The sequence below is a fragment of the Rhinatrema bivittatum genome, chromosome 2, assembly GCF_901001135.1.
Source record: "Rhinatrema bivittatum chromosome 2, aRhiBiv1.1, whole genome shotgun sequence".
Taxonomy (NCBI): Eukaryota; Metazoa; Chordata; class Amphibia; order Gymnophiona; family Rhinatrematidae; genus Rhinatrema; species Rhinatrema bivittatum.
The window spans coordinates 297,897,060-297,918,789 of NC_042616.1; the positions used below are offsets into that span (position 1 = coordinate 297,897,060).

Consider the following 21,730-nt stretch of genomic DNA (forward strand, 5'->3'; position numbering starts at 1 on the left):
CACCGTAAGCAGAGCAAGGCAGGTCAGAAGGCCCGTAGGCCACACAAACACAGAAGGCCCGTAGGCCACACACCGTAAGCAGAGCAAGGCAGGTCAGAAGGCCCGTAGGCCACGCAAGGCAAGGCAAGGAAAAGGCCCGAAGGCCGCGCAGGGCAAGGCAAGGAAAGGCCCGAAGGCCGCGCAAGGCAAGGAATGGCCCGAAGGCCGCGCAAGGCTAGAGCAGGGAGCCCAGGAGAGCTCGCTGCCGAAGCCCCGAGGCAACTGTCAGGCAGGGTTATAAGGGCACACCCAGAGCATAGAGTGGACAGAGGAGATGGACTGGGCCTGTCAGGAAAGCCAGCACTAGAGGGACCCCTGGTGGTGAGGCGGTTGCACTGCAGCCAAAACTGTAACACAGTTTATATGCTCATAGCTGCTAGCTTTCACACAAGAAAAAGAATAAAAAGAAATAAAAATTACTGCATATTCATTTATGTTACTTATCTGAACTCCTCGAAAAATTGTCTGAAATGGAAATTAAATTGCGTGCCACTTTGTTAGTACAATTTGCAGACTTAACTCAGAGAGATACTATTCTTAAATTATATTTTAAGAATCAAGATTCTAAATTTCATGGTTTTCCAATCAGGATATTTTCTGATGTTTCCCTTAACACGCAAATAAGAAGAAAAGAATTCCTAACTATGAAAGAAAAGGTTATTCAGAGAGGAGCTAAATTTTTATTGCGTTTCCCATGCAAATGTGTTATTATATATCAAAACACAAGATATGTATTTAGTTAACCAGAACAATTGCGTTCATACCTTGACTCCTAATTTTCCATCTCTTAGGGGAAAATGTAATGTTTAGATACGGCTGAGACACAATTCTTGGTATTCTATAACGTTATAAATTTATTGCTCCCTTATTTCTTTACAGTTAGGTTCTGTAATTACTGTTATAGATTATTTTCTTAAATAATATTTTTAAAGGACTTCAGTCAAATATATCCCACACATACAAAATAATTTTTCCTGAGCTTAAAAGACATAATAAAATAAAATCCCTTGACCAAATCTCATCTTCTTGAAACTTCTTCATTCTCTTAGTTTATTCAATATATGAAATGTCCACATATTGTTCCTCATAAGAACCAAGGAAATGCAGTTTCACACCCACCATCCTATCTCCAACAGTAGATTTAGGATTTTACAAATGTTGTATATAATATTTGCATTTTAATGGTCTCTAAAAACATTCATAGTCAAAATCCAGACTTATCGAAAGGCAATAAATAGTATATCCTCATGATAGGTGGCATTTTGGTTCGTAATAACTTAAAATTGAAAAAAAACTATTGTCCTTTCACATGAAAAACTAGTTTTATATTTTTTTTTAGTCCATTTCCCATCAGTAGATCAAGACAAAGGCAAGCTCGAACTACTCAGATGTAATTTTATGCAAACACAACACTAGACTTATTACAGCATTCAACCCAATTACGTTTATATTTGACTTTAAAGTAACCATGGAAATGGACTGAAATGTATATGTTTCTATGTTCCTCTTTTCGATGTGTATACATTACTCGTGTTTGACTAATGATCACTGTTTGGTTTAGCAATTACTAGCAGTTGTAGGAAATTACTAATGTGCTGCTGCATTAAACAGTAAAAACTTTGCAATACGAGTTTTATGTGCTAAAACCCCAAATAGTTGTTTGCGATAATGCACTGTATTTTGGCTTTTAGTGTGCAAAACGCTGTTTGCTAATTTTTTCACATTCTCAAACAATTACATTTTCTGTGTAGTTCTCCATGCATGAGGTTTTATTTAAATTTATACTTAATGAGCTATAGCATTGCAAAGGCAGTTCATTAACTATTAGCGTGTAGATAAACTATGCATGAAATGGGCTTTGTGGGCTGGTTTCTTTGCAAAAAGAAAACATGATTATACCACAAAGAGGTATCGTCATTTTTTTAGCAACATTTTTTGCAGCTAAATTTGACATGCTTTTTTTCTGCAGAGCTTATTTATATACATAGAAAAATAGCACATGAAAAAGCCAAATGTGTGTACAAAATATGCACACATAGTTTAATGGAACAAAGTCAGCATGGCTTTACCCAGGGCAAGTCTTGCCTCACAAATCTGCTTCACTTTTTTGAAGGAGTTAATAAACATGTGGATAAAGGTGAACCAGTAGATATAGTATACTTGGATTTTCAGAAGGCATTTGAGAAAGTTGCTCATGAGAGGCTTCTAAAAAAAGTAAAAAGTCATGGGATAGGTGGCGATGTCCTTTCGTGGATTACAAACTGGCTAAAAGACAGGAAACAGAGAGTAGGATTAAATGGACAATTTTCTCATTGGAGGGGGTTGGGCAGTTGAGTGCCTCAGGGATCTGTACTGGGACCCGTGCTTTTCAATATATATATATATATATATATATATATATATATATATATATAAATGATCTGGAAAGGAATACAACTAGTGAGGTAATTAGATTTGCAGATGATACAAAATTATTCAGAGTAGTTAAATCACAAGCAGATTGTGATAAATTGCAGGAGGACCTTATAAGACTGGAAAACTGGGAATCCAAATGGCAGATGAAATTTAATGTGGATGTGCAAAGTGATGCATATAGGGATAAATAACCCATGCTATAGTTACACAATGTTAGGTTCCATATTAGGAGCTACCACCCAAGAAAGAGATCTAGGCATCATAGTGGATAACACATTGAAATAATCGGTTCAGTGTGCTGCAGCAGTCAAAAAAGCAAACAGAATGTTAGGAATTATTAGAAAGGGAATGGTGAATAAAACGGAAAATGTCATAATGCCTCTGTATCGTTCCATGGTGAGACCACAACTTGAACACTGTGTACAATTCTGGTCGCTGCATCTCAAAAAAGATATAGTTGTGATGGAGAAGATACAGAGAAGGGCAACCATAATGATAAAGGGGATGGAACAGCTCCCCTATGAGGAAAGACTAAAGAGGTTAGAGCTGTTCAACTTGGAGAAGAGACGGCTGAGGGGGGATATGATAGAGGTCTTTAAAATCATGAGAGGTCTAGAATGGGTAAATGTGAATCGGTTATTTACTCTTTCGGATAATAGGAGGACTAGGGGGCACTCCATGAAGTTAGCATGTAGCACATTTAAAACTAATCGTAGAAAATTTTTTTTTTCACTCAACGCACAATTAAACTCTGGAATTTGTTGCCAAAGGTTATGGTTAATGCAGTTAGTGTAGCTGGGTTTAAAAAAGGATTGGATAAGTTCTTGGTGGAGAAATCCATTACTTGCTATTAATCAAGCTGACTTAGAAAATAGCCACTGCTATTACTGGCATCAGTAGCGTGGGATATACTTAGATTTTTGGTTCTTGCCAGGTATTTGTAACCTGGATTGGCCACTGTTGGAAACAGGATGCTGTGCTTGATGGACCCTTGGTCTGACCCAGTATGGCAATTTCTTATGTCTTATATTCTTAGTACATACGCTTCTAATTTTCTATTATGGTCAATATTTATACCTCTGTAGGCCATCCTTAAGTTGTAATATTTCAGGATTTGCTTGTCTGTTAAGAAAATAAAATATCATCAGAAAGCTAGGCTATACCTTTCTAATAATGGATGCTAACACAAATGCTGGTGTTAGAAACAAGCTCAGAAAAATTGTCACATTAAAAACCCATGGCAGTTTCAGAAAACGTAGGTGCTGAAGCATAGGTCAAAACGGGGTTGTTTGTTTTTCCTGTGGAACGCCAGTTCACCTGTCTCTTGTAAAGGATCCCAACTGATCCTGTTGCACTGAAATGTAATATATACTTATTTTTAAATATTATGTTAATAATAAGCTGGATTCCTCTATTAAACTTTCTAACATTGTATTTCTGCTCTCTCTAGACTCCTACGAACTCAGTCTCTGGAGTGGTATTATAATAATGTGAAAAGCCGCTTCAAGAGATTCGGCAGTGCCAAGGTCCTGAAGAATTTGTACAGAAAGCATAGACTACAAAGCGGAGCTTGCGCAGACATAATAGGTACTGTTCTTTTTAAACTGCAGGCATAATTTTGCATGTTATTGTTCTGCCATTGCTGAACAAAACTTGTAGGATTTTGAATGTTTATATTTCGTTTCTATGAAGCCATTTCAAAGCTCAAAAGTAAAGATAGCAAACATATTAGACTGAAAAATTATAAAATCAGTTCTGCATGATGTCTTTATATTGAACAGGGCTCTGAGGGGGGAACACAGTTCCTTGTTAAAAAAAAAATAGCATTTCCCTTCTTAACCTCACTTGTATTACCTCAAAGCAATGGGCAAAACTATCTGCTTACTGCTTCTACATTTAATGAAACCAATGGAAGTTAGCCAACATCACAACATTTGAGATCATCATGAATTTCAACTTCTTATCAGAGCTGTAAAAAAAAAAAAGTTTATTTTAGAGCTGCAACAAGGCTCCCAAATCTGTTATCAGAGATTGCTACTGAGTAGGATCCTAGCACACTTCCCCAGAAAATCCCTGCACTAATTACATGTTCTAGGCTCTCCTTTCCCCCTTCACCCCAGAGGTCATTCATGGTCCAACCAACCCCCACCTCTCTCAACAGAAAAGGAAACAATTACCTTTTACTAGCAGCTTAACTTCTCAAAAAAACCTCATTGGACCTTACTTGCCCTGTCAACTATCATCCCATCTCCCTTCTTCCATTTACATCTAAACTTCTTCAATCTGCTGTTTACCTTTTGTTACCTTGAATCCCAAGCCATTCGCAATCTCCTCCAATCTGGCTTTCGCCCTTTACATGTCATTGAGACACTTGTCAAAATTGCCATTGACCTCCTCATGGCCAAGACCAAGTGCCAGTACACATTCCTCCTTTTTCTTGACATATCTACTCCTTTTGACACTGTTAATCACCATCTTGTCTTTATTACTCTCTATTCTCAGATTCAGGGACTGCATTTTATCTTGTTTCTTCTCTTATCTCTCTTATTGCACCTGTAAGAGGAACCCCAATTTGCCTCTTACTAGTGTAGGATCAGTTGTCTCAAAAGATCATGGCCCGTATTTATGATGTCAAAGTAGGCTAGGAATGTTTAAATAAGCTTGACAGCCCCTGTAGGAGGCTTAACAATACTCCTGTGCCCACTTGTGTGTGGAGGAAGTCTAAAGGAATAAGTCTGCACTCCATAGTCTGAAGAGTACCACCTCTTCACAGAGTGGTATTGGTGGGTCTTTTCCCTCCACAGGGAATGGACCAGTTGAATGCCTTTTGCAACAGAGAGGTGCTATGCCAAGAAGAAGAAGTGTTCCAGTCCAAGAAAGTGGCTGGGGCCCAAGGTCAGAGTGGCTCAGACTTTCAAAGGAAAAAAGAAGTGTCTTGGGATCTTGGAGAGACACATATAATGTTCTTTATCATCCTTCTAGCCTAGTCCAGACAAGTGGGATGTACTCTGCCTCCTAGCTGATATAGAAAGAGGACATGTCTTTTTCTCCATGACATCATCACTGGATAAAGGAAGGTCAAGTGTGGGCCTTTGTTGGTGGCCTCTGTCTCCAGCAGATGGTGGACACATATAGATTGATGCAACAAGATTGAAGGCTCCCGGGGTCTTTGGCCCATACCTCAGCAGGATTGAGCAGAGACTGGATGGCTGCTTGGGCAGCTTTACCTTCAAAGAGAGCATTATCTTTGAGCAGCTATTCCTCCCAGGGCCTTTTATTTTTCCTTGGTAGAGTAGGCCTCATGGCTGATCTCAGATTTCTTAGTGGTTCTGGTTGATCACACCTTGTAGAGCGATCAAGGCTCCAAGGCATTTTGACCTGGTTGAGCCCATTTGGGGGAGTCCCTCAAAGAACTTCAGGCAGTTCTCCTCCCACATTCTCTCTCCTTCTCTTCCTCCCCTCCCCTTCATTTGTTTGTGTCAAAGCCCTCCATAAAGTTTAATTTTAAAAAAAGAGACAGTTGAATTACTGAGAGCAGCAGTTCACGGACAGAGAATTTGTGCAGCATCTGAGGGATCCAGCCGCTTCTGAAGGAGTAAGTACTGCTGAGCGACCCCCTCTAGGCTCGACTCAGTTTTCTCCCACAGCCTCTGTTCTCAATCTGCTTCTGACTGTAATCCCCTCTTGGTTTTAGAATCCAGAGATTACAGCAGTCTCAGGGCCTTTCTCACCATCCTTTCACTCATGCATGCAGACTTCCAACCCTGGGTGCCAGGGTTCCACTGAGAAGGGAGCAGGATCTGAGCCTCTGGGGCTCGTGGTTTTATGGCTGGGTGTCTCACACAGTCTCTCACTCCTCACTCTAAATGCCCACAGGGGAACTCAGGTAGTCTTCTTTCAAACAATTCTCAAGTGGGAGGGAATAAAACCACACAACAGAGTGGGAATGATGTTCAAATGGGAAAAGCTTTAGTGAAAATTTTTCAAAAATTATCCACGCAAGGATGGCGAAAAATCATCATCTTGAACAAAAGAACGATAACTACCAGTTTTACTGTCTCTTTATCCATCTCCCAGTTTCAATCCGTGTCCTTTTCTCCAGTGATTAGAAAGAGAAAAATAGCGCATCAAAAGATGGGGGTAGGAAGGTGAAGATCAAAACAATTCCTCCCCTTAAAATAGGAAAAAAACAACATTAACTTGTGTTTGGCCCAATAATTCTTCTGAACACTGAAAGCCCACTTAACTGCTAGATAGACAGGCAGTCTCAATCCTGCTCTTTCCAGGAAAGGAGGCTTCCTTTCAAGACTGGGCAGGTCACAAAATAACAGGCCCAAAAGGCAAAGGGCCTGGAAGGCAAAAATATCTCTCCTTAACTTCTCTCTCTGTCTCTCCATGCAGGGATCATCCCTTCTGGTCTGCGGGGGTAGAAAAGATAGGATTTCTCCCTGCTATTTCTATTTGCAAGCTGTGGGGCCTACTGGAGTCACCAGCACAAACAAAAAAGCCCAACCTTCTCCAAACCAATACTATAGCCAAACACAATTTGAGCAAACACTCCTAGCAGATGAGAAATGTTTGGTAAGGATGCAAAGCTACTGTTATAGGACTGAAAGATATTAGCTCACCACCAGAATGAACTGTGACCAGAGCTCTGTTGCCTGCGGAGCCCACTGCATTTCTAAAGTGGCTGGCTCATACTGCACCACATGTGACACCAATACAAGATCTTCTCCAGCAGATTTAATAGTGGGCTTCAAGCCCTTAAGCTCCACTGTTTCCTTGGGTCAGGCGGAGCAGGAAGACATGGGGACAGGTGCTTGTACCGCCATAGCAGGAGATGTCGGCTTCCACATTGTCAGCCATATTCAGCCTCACCCTCCAAGGTTTCTGCCTCAGAGGTACAGGAACGTCTAGCCATTTCCCCTGAGTGGGATGGCTCCCAAATGTTCCCCACAGATGTTGATACTTCCCCCAGTGTATATTTTCCCCAGAATATGTGATTATTATGCACTAGGCTTTCTGCGCTATGCAGAGGCCTGGTGGGAATAGTTTATCTCTGGTCTCAGGCCTTGAAATGGGTTCCATCCCTGCTGACCATCAGGATTCCTCCTCTCTAAGGTGGCCAAGGGTGGCTCTAGGTACCTTGGATTTCTCAGCTCCCACCGGCAACTCTGAATTCCCTAGAGGATCAGGCATGGAAAACAGTCAGATAATTAATTGGACTCCCTGGAGAAAGGGGAATGTTCTTCCAAAGATGAGGGCTCCTCAATCGTTAGACTCTTCTGTAAGATAGGGTTGTCCATTCTCATTACTCAAGTTATTTCCTCACTTAAAATGTCAGACTGTAAGGTAGAAGAGCAATCTAACAAGGAAGATCTGATTTTGATAGAATTTGAAGGCCTCCAAAGGCCTTTCCTCTCCATAAAGTCTTGAAATGCATGTTGTTGGCAGCATGGAAATCCCCTTCCCCCTTTTCCATATTTTTCTCCATATATATTCCATATATTTCAGATAGATAATACCATCATCTCCCTGACCCCCTCTTGAGTGCATTTTTTACTCTCCTTTTCTGCACACATTCAAAGCATTGCTAAAACTTTAATTTCTTTCTCTGTGAGATCACTAAAATTCAACCCTTTCTTTCTCAACCCACTGCTAAGATCATTATTTGTGTTCTCATCTCCTCCTGCTTTTGCTTCTGCAGTCTCCTCCTAGTGGTCTGCCACTGACTGTCTTGATCTGCCCCAGTCTATTCAAATTAATCTGTGCAACTTATCTTCTCCTCCAGCTTTGTTCTGTTCATTTTATCCCTCTTCTCATGGCACTACATTGTCTCCCTATCTGCTTTTGCATTCAGTTCTCACCTACAAGCACATTCACTTTTGTGTTTCTTCGCAACCTTTTCTCTCTTATACTTATGTCCCCCTACACCTCTCCCTGTGATTGACATTCATTGGGCAAACTGTTTTTGTCTATGCCCATCTCCTACACTGATAACTCTAGACTCTACACTTTGGGGGTAATTTTATAACTGCCCTCATTGATGCAAACTCAGCAGCAAATGTTTATCCACAGACTTTGAACAAATTTCCAAAGGGACAGCATGCGCATATTTTTGCTTTGAAAACTATCCCACACACATTTACTCCTTCTGTTTTGTATGGGTCATCTTTTCTGAGAAAAGCATGCCCCGTAACTGCAAACCCCTCTCCAACCTTGCTCAGAGGAATGCCTCTCTCTTCTTAAGCTTTTGCTATGATTATTTCCTCTGGAAGAATAACCTGCACAGATTGTGCCTTGCTTTCTCCTTGTATTATTTTTAAATCGGGAGCTATGAAGGTAGGTTTGAATAATCAAACCTATACACATATTTCTCTTCAGCCCCTCCCCACATCCCAGACTGCTTTTTCACTCTGCATGTAAAAGTATGCACCTTGTTGAATAATGCACATGCTTTTATCAGCTGACAGGTTTGGTAATATCCAAAGACCCCACTTCTGTGGGTAAAAGGCATTTTTACCCATGGAAAGGCCTTTGAATATTGCCATCTTCGTGATTATTAAAAACTTGTCTTATCCGTGTGTCTCAACCAGATTGTAAACTCTATGGAGCTGGAACAGTCTCTTGTGTGTGCCTGTACAGTGCTGCATATACTTAGTGGCACTATAAAAGTGTTAAATCGTATTAGCAGTAGTAATACATATCAGTTATACTTACAGGAAGAGTAATCTGCAATAACTTGTGACAGGGCCTCATTTCCACTTACTGTCCTTTTCAACACTTAAGCAGGGGACCATTGTGTCTACCTCACAATTCTGCTATTTGTTATCTGTAATGTTATAGCTAAGAGTTAAATGATGTAAAACACAGCAGGCTAGCACAGTCTCTGCAACTTTCACACACCTCCAGATTTATCCAGCGTTTTAAGAATTCAGATGCCCACTTCATGGCAGAGCAAATGGAAATGTGTGCCTCATTATTTCTTCGTTCTGCTGAAGCCCTAAGATGCTGGTTCCCATATTTCATGACACACTGAATGGATTTTCTTAGAAATTGTAGAATAAAAGATGTTCAATTAAATAAATACTTAAATGAATTGATAAATAAATGAGAAACCAGCAGATATACAAGTCAATAGTAGTTACAGTAAGGAGTTCAGCTTACAGATATGAGACTTAGGTTTGTCTGTGTCCCATGGCACCAAACAATACTGACAAACTTACAAGAATAACTGTGTGTCCCTTATGGTAAGGGACATAGGGGCCAACATGCTGTTTAAGGCATGTAGTCCTAGCACAATAAAATTCTTTTGGAATGTAAGCAATATGGTGTACACAGCTAGCAGCCGTCTGTGTCTGATTTTAGCCACTTCAACTAGCTGGAAGGTTGAGATGTGACACAGGGTGTAGCAGACTTCATAGCAGGACTCATCGAACCTAGCTACTACATTCAGAATTTTCAAGTTATTATTATATACAACCTGCACATTTAGGAAATGGAAGTAAGTTTACATGGTTAAGTCTGGTCATGGTCCAGAGCAGGTCTAAATTTATTCAAGTACCTTGACCTGGATAATTTTAAACCTTATCAGCTATGTTAAACATATGGGGTAGATATTCAGACATAACCGGTTAAGTAAGTTAGTCAGATAAAGCTTATCCGGCTATGCAGCAGCATGGACAACTATACTGCTGAATATTCCCAAAAAAATTGCTAGTTAGCCAATTAAATATTATCTGGCTAACTTTAGACCTGCTATTGAGCAGGTCTAACTTATCCAATTAACTTAACCGAGTAAGTTTGAATATCGCTATTTTTCCTTCTAACAGGGTCATTCATCAAAATGCGTTATGGCGTTAACGCCATAACGCGTGCAATAATAACAATAGTGCATGGCGCAAATGCAAATTTTGGGAAGGTGGAGGTTTAGGATTTAGAGGCCAGTTTTTCATGCAGAGGGAGACTTACGAACAGCACCGTAGATCTTGGTGAAGATTTGATGTCATTCGGAGTGAGGAAAATCTCACAAAGAAAAAATTTTGTACTATCTTATCTTGCCCTAGCTTGATGGTACCCTTTTATAGAGTCCATCAAACTAGGGTGAGAGAGTAGAAATGTCATCATTGTGAGACTTTCCTCACTCCAAATGACATCAAATCTTCACCAAGGTGTACTGTGCTGTTCGTACATCTCACAAGGACACCTGATTTCTCCCCCCCCCACAAAAAAAAAATTAACATAATGCTGAGGCATGAGGCCCAATCCCCTCCACAAACTTCCTGAATAATTCAAAGACGTCACAGGCCATATTATTTATTTATTTATTTATTTATTTGAAGAATTTTTTATACCGATATTAGTAGGGACATCATATCGGTTTACATCATAACTAAAGAGTGGAAAATACAATGAACAGGTACTGGGGAGAGGGCTCACAGAGGAACAAGTAAAAAGTAAAGCTTAGAGAAGAACAAAATGATGGGCTGTTCAAAGGACGATTAAAATAAAAGCGCAGTTCCTCCTGATCCACCCAAATCTCCATGTTTGAGCCAGAAGTTAGTAGAGCCGTACCACACTTCTGTCTGTACTCAATATTGCTCTGATAGCAACGCTGGTAGTGTACACACAATATGTTACCAATATTGTTGTCAAAGCAATGCTACACGTGACCAGGAGCCCGGTAAGACTGCCCCGCCCTCTTGGCTGAGCCTTGAGGGTTTAGGTGGTTCTGGGTGGATTGGGGGGGAGGGGATTTAGGGGTACAAGGGGGTCTGGAGCTGGGCCTTTCATTTTAATATCTGGGGAGGGGAGGGGGCTCAGGCTACTATGGTATGTGACTTGTTTCCAAGACAATTGGAGGGAAAAAAAACAATGAAGAAGTCAGCTTATAATTTTAAATGCAACATTTTTAGGGGGTTTGCCGAAAAGGCTATTTGTAAGTACAGTGACTCCAGGGATTCTAGTGCATTTCCTAGATGACAAAAAAAAGCACACACTTAGCCTGTGCATCAGAGCACATATCAAAACCCTTTAGTTTCACTTTAGTAATACTAATAATAGTTTGCTTTGTTGTATTCTCTGATTAGAAGGAAGTTTTATTGGCGAAAGCATAGAGAATGACGGAAGCCTATGTGGAAGTGACTCTACTTTCTACAGGCAAACAGAAGGTAATACCACATAATACTGACTGGATTGAAACAGGGTTGAGTACTACATGAGGGTCACAGTGAAGCACTTTTCTATGTGAATCAGATAGTCACAAGGACCAATAATTCTTTTAGCTAAATTCTTTAGTGAGTTGTCAGAGGTTATTCTACGGTTCACATGAGAAATTCCAGACTATCTCTCTTCTTCACATGGATTATTTTACTTGTAGTTCAGTATATTTTTTAAACTATCATGAACTCTCACATCCTCGGTCTCTGGCATGTGTCTTCTACATGAAACTTAGTTGCCACCTGCAGGGAATACCACTAGGAAATACTTCACTTGACTGAATGTTCTGTGACCACCCGAAACCTTTATGAGTTCAGTTCCCATGATATGTAAAATCTTCAGTATTCTGAAGCTCACTAGTGCCAGAATCAGAAGGATTCCGATTGTCATTAAAATTAGCCTTCAGAACCCCCAGTTGTTGTCGTCATCATCACTGTTCTGATTGCAGCGCTTCACTAATAGATGCGGGAAGTCATTTGTTCTTGTCCTGCAGCTATTTATTCTTAAAATAAACAAGTAAGAAAAGATTGCAGAGGCATGGTTTTGGGAATTATTGCCAACATTGATTTTTAGAATAGGTGTAATGTATAGCTGTGAGGAGGTTGGTGGTGGGGGGTGTTCGGGGACAATGGTGACTGTGGGTGGGGTATATGTGGGATTGTTGGGGAGGGATGTCTTTGTGTGTTCATGGATTGAGTGAGTGTGGGTGGTGGAAGTGTGTGTTTTGGGTTATGAGGGTGTGAATGTGGGAGGGGGGTATAGGGCTATGTTTAGTGTGGATGTGTGTGGGAAGCTATCCGCGGGGATGGATGAGAGAGGGTTTGTTTGTGTTCTTAGGTAGGTAGGAGTTGAGAGGGTGAAAGGAGTTTGTGGAAAGGTTGTGTATGTGTTTGCATCGGCAACAGAACGGGAGGAGAGGCCGCAAGGGCCATGCCCCCCCCCCAAAAAAAAAAAAAAAACATTTCCGCCAAAAACCTCATTGGTGGCAGGTGGGATGGCACATTATGGCCTTTTCACTGCCACCACAATCATCTCACCTTTCCTGCCTCTGGAGGATCATGGCCTTGCAGTGCCTCAGACCACTTCCTCCTTCTCGGCTACTAGCGCCTGAATGATATCATCAGGCACCAAAAGCTGAGAAGAAGGAAGCAGCCCATGTGGCAAGATTGCAATCCTCCAAAAATAAGCCCGGTTCCACTGCAGCTGAAAATGAGGTTCTGAGAGTGCTTTCCTGCATGTGTGTGTGTGTGAGAATGCCTACGTTTGTGTGGGTGTGTGTGTGCGGGTGTGTGTTTGTGTGCATGAGACACTGCCTGCCTGCCTGTATGTTTGTGTGTGCCTGCAATGTGTGTGTCTGAGAGTGAACCTTTGTGCCTGCCTGCATATGTCAGAGGTAGAGATGGCCTGGATTTCAGGTTCTGATGCAGGACCCAGGCCTGACGCTGCAGCCCATCTCGGGGGGTCAGGCCCAACCATCGGATCTCTTCTTGACGCATCTTCTTATTTGTTCTTGAAACAATACCATCCACTGGGGTTGCGCTGGAGTTAACTCTTGTGCATCCTCCCCAGCGAAGGGTGCCATTTTGATGTATGGTGCTGTGCACTGGGAAGGATGCACCAGAGTTCATTAACTCTGGCATGACCCCAGCGGATGGTGTCAGTTCAAGAACAAAGAAGAAAGAAGATACATTGAGAGGAGTTCTGTGCCTGGACCTGACCCCAAGCATCAGGACCCAGCCTCTGAGCTGGTTCCCAGTGTTGGGTCTGGGACCTGGGCTAAGGCACCAGTGTTGGAACGAGTCCTCTAAACTGGGCTGTAGGCTTGGGCCTGGGCATGGGTCCTGGGTTAGACTGATGACCAGACACCAGGACCTGGCCTCCTGTCCCCAGAGTCAGGGCCCGGCCTCCGGGCTAGGCTGCAGAGCCTTGGCCTAGCCTGTGGCCTAGGCATTGGGACCCTGGGCCTGAGCCTTGGCCTAGCCTGTGGCCTAGGCATTGGGACCCTGCCTCCTGGCTGGGCTCCGTCATCAGACCTAGGTCCAGGCCAAGGTCCCAGCATCATGACCCTGTCTCCGGTCCTGGCCCTGGCCTGGGCTGAGGTGTAGGCATTGGGACCCAGCCACCGCGTCGGGCACTGGCATCATATCTGGGCCTGGATTGATGCCCAGACATCAAGATCAGATCTGGCTGAAGCTACGGATACCTGATGGATCAGGTAATTGCGGAAAACGTTTTTGGGAGGCCCTGCCCTTTCTGAAGTCTTTATATTATAGAGATAATTCATCCAGGTTAAACTTAATATCTCTCACAATACTACCTGAACCATATGCCTTTCAAACAAATGTTGTTGCCTTACTTAAACTTTTTACCAACATATAAAATTATTGTGAGCATGGGTGGTAGTTTCATAGATTTTATTAGGCACTCTCCATGTTGCCTCCTTTAATTTAATCATTAACTACCCAAGAAACAAACCGGTAGCCGATCCAAGATGGCTGATAGCAATAAACACAAGGAGTTGGATCGGTAAATTAGGACTTTATTGAATCTTGCCCGACTCTGGCCGAGTTTCGCTCAACGAGCTGCCTCAGGGGCTTAAGAGCCACTTAAATTGGCACAGAAAAGCATGAATATCTCGTATGCCTCAGTTCCATAGTAAAGAAATATTCATCAGCAGAAACAAACTATTGAAGTGGTTATAAGACCGCCACTTTTTTTCACTCTATTGACAGCGGCTGGCTGGAGAAACTATGACGCATAACTCTGCCTGCTGCACTGAAAATAATGTAAAGGTTGTACCCCCACATCAGTCATATATGCGATTGTATGCCCCTGTTTAAAGATTTATGTGGGACGGACCAGCAGAGCTATAAAAGCCTGTATCATGGAACATCGATCAAGACTGAACACTGTCACAATAACAGCTCCAATAGTCCAACACTGTGTGGAAAAAAACCACACATTCGAACAACTAAGGTGGACAGTGATTGACAGCTTTGAAGATAAGAGAGTTAGTTTAACATTACTAAATCACTGGGAACAAGCATGGATTTTTAAATTACGTACCGAGCAGCCCTCTGGACTTAACAAACAACTGGATTGGATGTCTTTAGTATAGAGCCCTCTGATTGGTAGTACTGGTATCCTATGGGTCCTTTTTAAAGGAAACAGGAAGCGTTTAATGGAAGAGAGCCGTCTGTCAGCGTCGGGTGGAGGCTCCTTGTGAGCACCGTCTAAGGAGATACAGCAATCTCAGTTGCAAGACAGCGTTTTAAACAAAAGAAGAAAAAGATTTCCTGAGGAAGGCATTTCATTAAGAGGTGTGCACACACGTGAAAATATAATTTTTAAAAAAAGAAAAAAGGAAAAATAAGTCACAAGTTATAAGTAATGGACAAATGTTGGTGCCAAACTTGAAATTGTAAAAGATTTGTTTGAATAAAAAATGGAGGTTGGAGGATAGTTAATGATTAAATTAAAAGAGACTTTCTCAAGTCTTGGCATTGGCCCAGGCTAGGCTGAGAACCTGGCATCATGCTGTTGTCTAGGCCATGACCCTTGCTTTTGGTCTTGGCCTATGCCTAGGCAAGGCCCCGGCTTTGGGTCTAAGCCTAGGCCTAGGTTGATACCTCTGCCTCACACTTGGGCCTATGTCTTGGCCCCTGCTTTTGGCCTGGCCTGTGCCCTAGGCGAGACCTCAGTTTTGGACTTAGGCATAGGCCCAACCAGAGGTTTTAACCAAATTAAACAAATATGATTTTTTTTTTATTTGGAGGGGGCCCTCAATTTATTTTGGGACCCCTGAATGAAACAAATGGACCCTTATTCATTGTGTTTTGCAAATTCAGTTAAAATGAATGCACATCCTTAGTGAGAGAGTGCCGGCCTGCGTGTGTTTTCCTGCCTGTGTGTAAGAGTGACTTCCTGCCTTCCTGCGTGTGTGTGTTTGTGTGAGAGAGACATTGTCTGCTTTTGTGTTTGTGTATGTGAGACAGTGCCTAACTGTATATGTGTATAAGAGAGTGCCTGCCTGTATGTGTGTATGTGCCTGCCCATGTGTATGTGTATGCGAGAGAGAGATTGCCTACCTGCATGTGTGTGCCTGCCTGCCTGTGTGTATGTATAAGCTTGTGTGTATGTGTAAGAGTGACTTCCTGCCTGCATGTGTATGTGTTTGAGACAGTGCCTGCCTGTGTGTATGTGTATGTGAGACAGTGCCTGCCTGTGTGTGTGTATGTGTGTGTGAGAGACATTGCCTGCCTGCATGTGTGTGAGAGAGTGCCTTCTTGCCTGCCTGGGTGTGTGAGAGTGCCTGCCTGCATGTGTGCATAAGAGAGTGCCTTCCTGCCTACCTGCACGTGTGTGTGTATAAGAGAATGCCTGCCTGTCTGAGTATGTGTGTGTGTGTGTGTGTATGTGTGTGTGAGAGACATTGCCTGCCTGCATGTGTGTGAGAGAGTGCCTTCTTGCCTGCCTGGGTGTGTGAGAGTGCCTGCCTGCATGTGTGCATAAGAGAGTGCCATCCTGCCTACCTGCACGTGTGTGTGTATAAGAGAATGCCTGCCTGTCTGAGTATGTGTGTGTATGTGTGTGTGAGAGACATTGCCTGCCTGCATGTGTGTGAGAGAGTGCCTTCTTGCCTGCCTGGGTGTGTGAGAGTGCCTGCCTGCATGTGTGCATAAGAGAGTGCCATCCTGCCTACCTGCACGTGTGTGGGTATAAGAGAATGCCTGCCTGTCTGAGTATGTGTGTGTGTGTGTGTGTGTGTGCGTGTATGTGTGTGTGAGAGACATTGCCTGCCTGCATGTGTGTGAGAGAGTGCCTTCTTGCCTGCCTGCATGTGTGCATAAGAGAGTGCCATCCTGCCTACCTGCACGTGTGTGGGTATAAGAGAATGCCTGCCTGTCTGAGTATGTGTGTGCGTGTATGTGTGTGTGAGAGACATTGCCTGCCTGCATGTGTGTGAGAGAGTGCCTTCTTGCCTGCCTGGGTGTGTGAGAGTGCCTGCCTGCATGTGTGCATAAGAGAGTGCCTTCCTGTCTACCTGCACGTGTGTGTGTATAAGAGAATGCCTGCCTGTCTGAGTATGTGTGTGTGTGTGTGTGTGTATGTGTGTGTGAGAGACATTGCCTGCCTGCATGTGTGTGAGAGAGTGCCTTCTTGCCTGCCTGGGTGTGTGAGAGTGCCTGCCTGCATGTGTGCATAAGAGAGTGCCATCCTGCCTACCTGCACGTGTGTGTGTATAAGAGAATGCCTGCCTGTCTGAGTATGTGTGTGTATGTGTGTGTGAGAGACATTGCCTGCCTGCATGTGTGTGAGAGAGTGCCTTCTTGCCTGCCTGGGTGTGTGAGAGTGCCTGCCTGCATGTGTGCATAAGAGAGTGCCATCCTGCCTACCTGCACGTGTGTGGGTATAAGAGAATGCCTGCCTGTCTGAGTATGTGTGTGTGTGTGTGTGTGTGTGCGTGTATGTGTGTGTGAGAGACATTGCCTGCCTGCATGTGTGTGAGAGAGTGCCTTCTTGCCTGCCTGCATGTGTGCATAAGAGAGTGCCATCCTGCCTACCTGCACGTGTGTGGGTATAAGAGAATGCCTGCCTGTCTGAGTATGTGTGTGCGTGTATGTGTGTGTGAGAGACATTGCCTGCCTGCATGTGTGTGAGAGAGTGCCTTCTTGCCTGCCTGGGTGTGTGAGAGTGCCTGCCTGCATGTGTGCATAAGAGAGTGCCTTCCTGTCTACCTGCATATGTGTGTGTATGAGAGAATGCCTGCCTGTCTGAGTGTGTGAGTGCCTGCATGTAGGGAATGTCTGATAGAATAAAAATGTGTAAGTGTGAGAGAAAGAAAGGATAAAGTTTGTGTGGCTACCCTCCCTCTATTCCACAACATTCTCAGAGTGACTGGACATCAAAAGATTCCAGGTATGGAGAGTGGTAGTTTTTTTACTCTTTTTTTCATCTTTACTAGTTTTAATTTTTGGGTAAATTTGATGTGTCTCCTGTTTTGAAATATTTTATTGTTTTTTGGGGGGAAATATTAAAAGTTAGGTCAATTTTAATTAATTATTGGATGTTCTATTTGTTGGCTGTTCTGAAATATTTATTCTGTTTATTAAGATGGTTTTACTATTATAAATGGATGGAGATTGGGGCAGAGTTGGGGTTGGAGCTAGTTCAGAGCTTGCCCCCCCCCCCCCCCCAATCAAAAAGCGTTCCACTGCCCATGTGTGTATGGGAGTGGTGGGAATTGTTTATGTGGGGGAACGGCTGTATGTTTTTAGGAAGCAGATGTGGTTGTGAGGAAGTGTTTTTGTCAGTGTTTGTAGGTGGGTGTTGTATGTGTGTGAATGTGTGGAGGTTGTATATAAGTTGGATGTGTGTAGGGGGATTGTGGGCATGGGGGTGCACTCAGAGATATGAGTGTGTGTGAATGTGTAGGCAGATTGGGTGTTTGTAGGTGTGTTGGGGGATGATATGTGTGTTTGGTAGGTTTGTGTGAGGGAGGGATAATGTGTGGCAGGATTGCTTCTGTAAGCGGACTTGTGGGGTATGGTTGTGTGTGTGTGTGTACGAGGGTGTGAGGGTGGTGAATTGAGAAGCATTGTCATTTATTTTCCCTGTCTCTGTCTGTGCTGCTTTATGACAAAGGTCCGGAAGGGTAGGAGGGCAGTTTGGAATGGAGCACGAGTCAGCATTCTAACAAAACAACTTTGAACAGTTTCTAATAAAAAGCAATGAGGATGGTTTTTTGGAGGCTAAGCTCTCCAAAAATGCTTATCTGAATTTTCTGATTTTCAAACTCGTCCAAGTTATTCATGTTTCCTTCTTGCATGCCAAATTTGGTGAATTTCCATTTCTTTTTTGGAGCGTTATTCTGCCTTCTGTCTGTTGGAAATTATGAAAAGATTTGTAAATTACCTGTAATTCAAGGTAAGGGATTTTGTGCTTTCAGTGATGATGCCTCCTGGTACTTGTGATTGCCGTGTTGCTCTAGGTTGGATTTACGGACCAGCTCAATTTTTCTTGGCAGTTCTTTCACTCAAAAACAAAACTAAGTACGCTGAACAACCCACAATTCCTCTATCAGAAACTAAAACAAGTGGTTCTGTTTCTGGATTTTGCAATATCAAAACCCTACTCTTTTCGTCAAACACAGAAGTCTTTTAGAGACGTAAGAGATGTCATATAAGCAGTGATATCATCTCCCCATACATTAGCATCATTCACAGGGTATAATAATGCTTCAAGAGCTCTTTCTTTGAATGTTGGATAAACTACAAATGTTTTGGTTTTCTATAAATTGTATTTTCTTAAAAAGCCTGAAAAAAATTATGTGAAAAACTCCTTTTGACAAAAATTAATTGCAACGATTTTGGAAAAAACTTCCCAATCACTTTGAAAGAGGCCCTTAAATTGAGTTCACATCTTGGAGTGTGGCCCTGGAATGTGTTATGAAAGGGGATACCCAAGATTTCGTTTTGGGGAAATTGGAAATTATTATGTGTGTAATTCCAGTGAACTTCCACTAGATCACATTGGGAATGGTTTATGGAATCTGCTCTATGTTATTTAATGGTCAAGTTTCTAGATGGAGTTATTATTGGGTTCTAATGGCTGTGGTTGCTTTAAGAGAATTAGCAAGAAGAAGATCCTCTAGGGCAGTGATTCTCAACCGGTGTGTCACCAAGCATGGCAGGTGTGTCACCTGCTACTGGTCTCCTGCTGCTCTTCCCTCCTCTTCCTTCACCAAGCGAGAGATGGATAATCTTCCACTGCTGCCGTTGCCGCCCGGGCTATCAGCACGTTCAAGCAGTTGCCAGTGGAGGCTGGCAACTGCAGCTGGGCCTTTTCTTCTTCCCGCACCTGCCCCCCTGGCCTGAACAGGAAGTGATGTGCAGTGGGGTGCGTGGGAAGAAGAAAGAGCCATGCTGCATGGAAAAGTAGCGGCGGTAGCATCGGCCCAGAGCAGTAGCGTGGGCCCGGAGCAAAATCAGAAGCAGCCGGCAATCGGTAAAGGAGACAGCAGAATTAGCCTCCCGTGGCCGATGGGATTCTTCTTTCTTGGCCTGTGGGGGCTAGAGGAGGAGGCTGCTACAGCTACCATTTGTGCTCGGGGGGGGGGGGGGGGGGGGCAGGAAGTGAGTGAGAGAGAGACAGCCAGCCAGCCTGTCTGTAAGTGAGATCATGTATGTGTGATTGAGAGTGTGCATGTGTAATTGTGATTGAAAGCCTGTGTGTGAGAGCATTTGATTGAGATCATATGTAAAGTGTGAGAGAGAGCATGTGTGTAATTGAGAGAAACTGGTCAGAGAGGTGATGTGTGTGTATATAGCAGAGACAATGGAAGTGACTGGTCAGGGAATTGTCTGGAGTGTGTGTGTGTGAGAGAGAAAGTGATTATGGGAATGAGAAGCCTGTGCTTGTGGAGAGAGCTATCATTGGCGTGAGAAATCTGGGTGTGTGTGAGACACAGCATGGGAGTGAGAAGCCTGTATATGTAAGACAGAACATGGAAGTGGGAAGCCTGTGTTTGTGTGTGTGTGTGCATGAAAGAGAGAGACTGTTCGGGAAGGTGACTGGTGTGTGTAAGAGAAAGACTGGTCAGGAGATGATTGGTGTATGAGAGACAGAAACTGGTCATGGGGGTGCAACTGGTATGTGTGTGTGTGAGAGACAGAGAGACTGGTCGAGGGCACTAAGGAAGAGGACCATGAGTACAGAGCTTCAGCCACTACTGCTTCTGGTGTGTGCTACTGGCCTGCATGGAAGAGGAGTAGGAGAGCAGCTGTTGGGGTTAGTAAAGGTGGCTTTTTAAGTTTATTTTTCTTGATTGACTGCCATTTTAATTACTGAATATTATGTGATGTGTCTGCTGTTTTGAAATATTTTATTGGTGTTTGGAGAATTTTAAATAATTTTTATGAGTTTTTAATTGTTGAATATTCTGTTCATAATTGTTGTGAAACATTTATTCTGCTTATTAGTATAGTTATACAATTATTTCTGCGTTGGGATCTATAGCTGCTTGGCTAGTTCTGTTTTCCTAATAGGAGGTGTATTGGTGTTTTGGGCCTGATTTAATATTTGTAGTGTTTCCTTTTCATAGGCAGGGTTGTTACTGTTTGAGTGCATTCCATAATACAGGTGTAACTGTGTGCAGATTAGTTTATGTGCATTACTGCAGATCCTGGGAGTATGTTAGGTCGGTTCTGTGTATGTGACCGAAGTTAAGTATATTACTAGCATGTAAGCGTTTGTATCAGCCTTATTTGTTGTGTTTTCTCAAGAGGACATGCATTGGTGATAAATTGCTGTCTTTTCATAAGTAGGGCTATAGAGCCTGGTAGTAGGAGTTTGAGTTGCTGTTACTGAGATGACACTAGAATCAGAATATCTTTTTTGTGAGTTGTACAGGGAATGTCATAATTCTGCTTTACATCCATAATTGTGGGTCAGGGGGGTTCCTGTGGATGCAAACTGTACTTTTACATTTAGCCCTATGATGGTCATGTGTTCAGTGTGTCACGCATGTGAGAACCATCTGTCAGGTGTGTCCCGACAGAAAAAAGGTTCAGAACCACTGCTCTAGGGGGAGTGTTTATGAGACTGTATAATACTGTTTCAGAGTTTGGCAAGAGGAGACCCCGAGATGGATTAGGAGACTGAAGAGAGTTGTCAGTGAGGCTGGTGAGCCCGAGGATTCCTCCTTCAGGAGAAGGCCTTGCAGGTGCTTTCCCCCTCAAAGGGACATGTACAAGGCTTAAGAGGTGTTTTCCTCTCATGAGGAAACATCCAAATGACCAGCCTGGATCTCAGAAGAGGAACAGAAGAAGTATTTGGCCACACAGCCGGTGGAAGACCAATGGAAGTAGAAGCACTAAGAGCAGTACACCAGGGTTGCTGGGGAAATCCTTGGATTCCTGCCTGGGATGCAGGAAAGGTGGTAGCCTATCACTCACGAGTGAGCACATAATGTCACAGACACTGAAGTTGAGCATTGAGAGGCAGTTGATGTACCCTGCTTGATGGGGGATGGGTGGCTGTTTCATAGTATAGGACT

The 21,730-nt window shown here is 43.0% G+C and overlaps 1 protein-coding gene across 6 annotated transcripts in view; it reads left to right on the top strand.

Annotated features, from left to right (window-relative positions):
• MYRIP (myosin VIIA and Rab interacting protein) overlaps nt 1-21,730 on the top strand; it is a 627,821-nt gene that overhangs the window by 383,024 nt on the left and 223,067 nt on the right. For all 6 annotated transcript variants that reach the window (XM_029589668.1, XM_029589670.1, XM_029589666.1 and 3 more), the window contains exons 4-5: nt 3,905-4,041; nt 11,544-11,624. In XM_029589668.1, the coding sequence (XP_029445528.1) occupies nt 3,905-4,041; nt 11,544-11,624 (218 nt within the window). The remainder of the gene's footprint in view (nt 1-3,904; nt 4,042-11,543; nt 11,625-21,730) is intronic.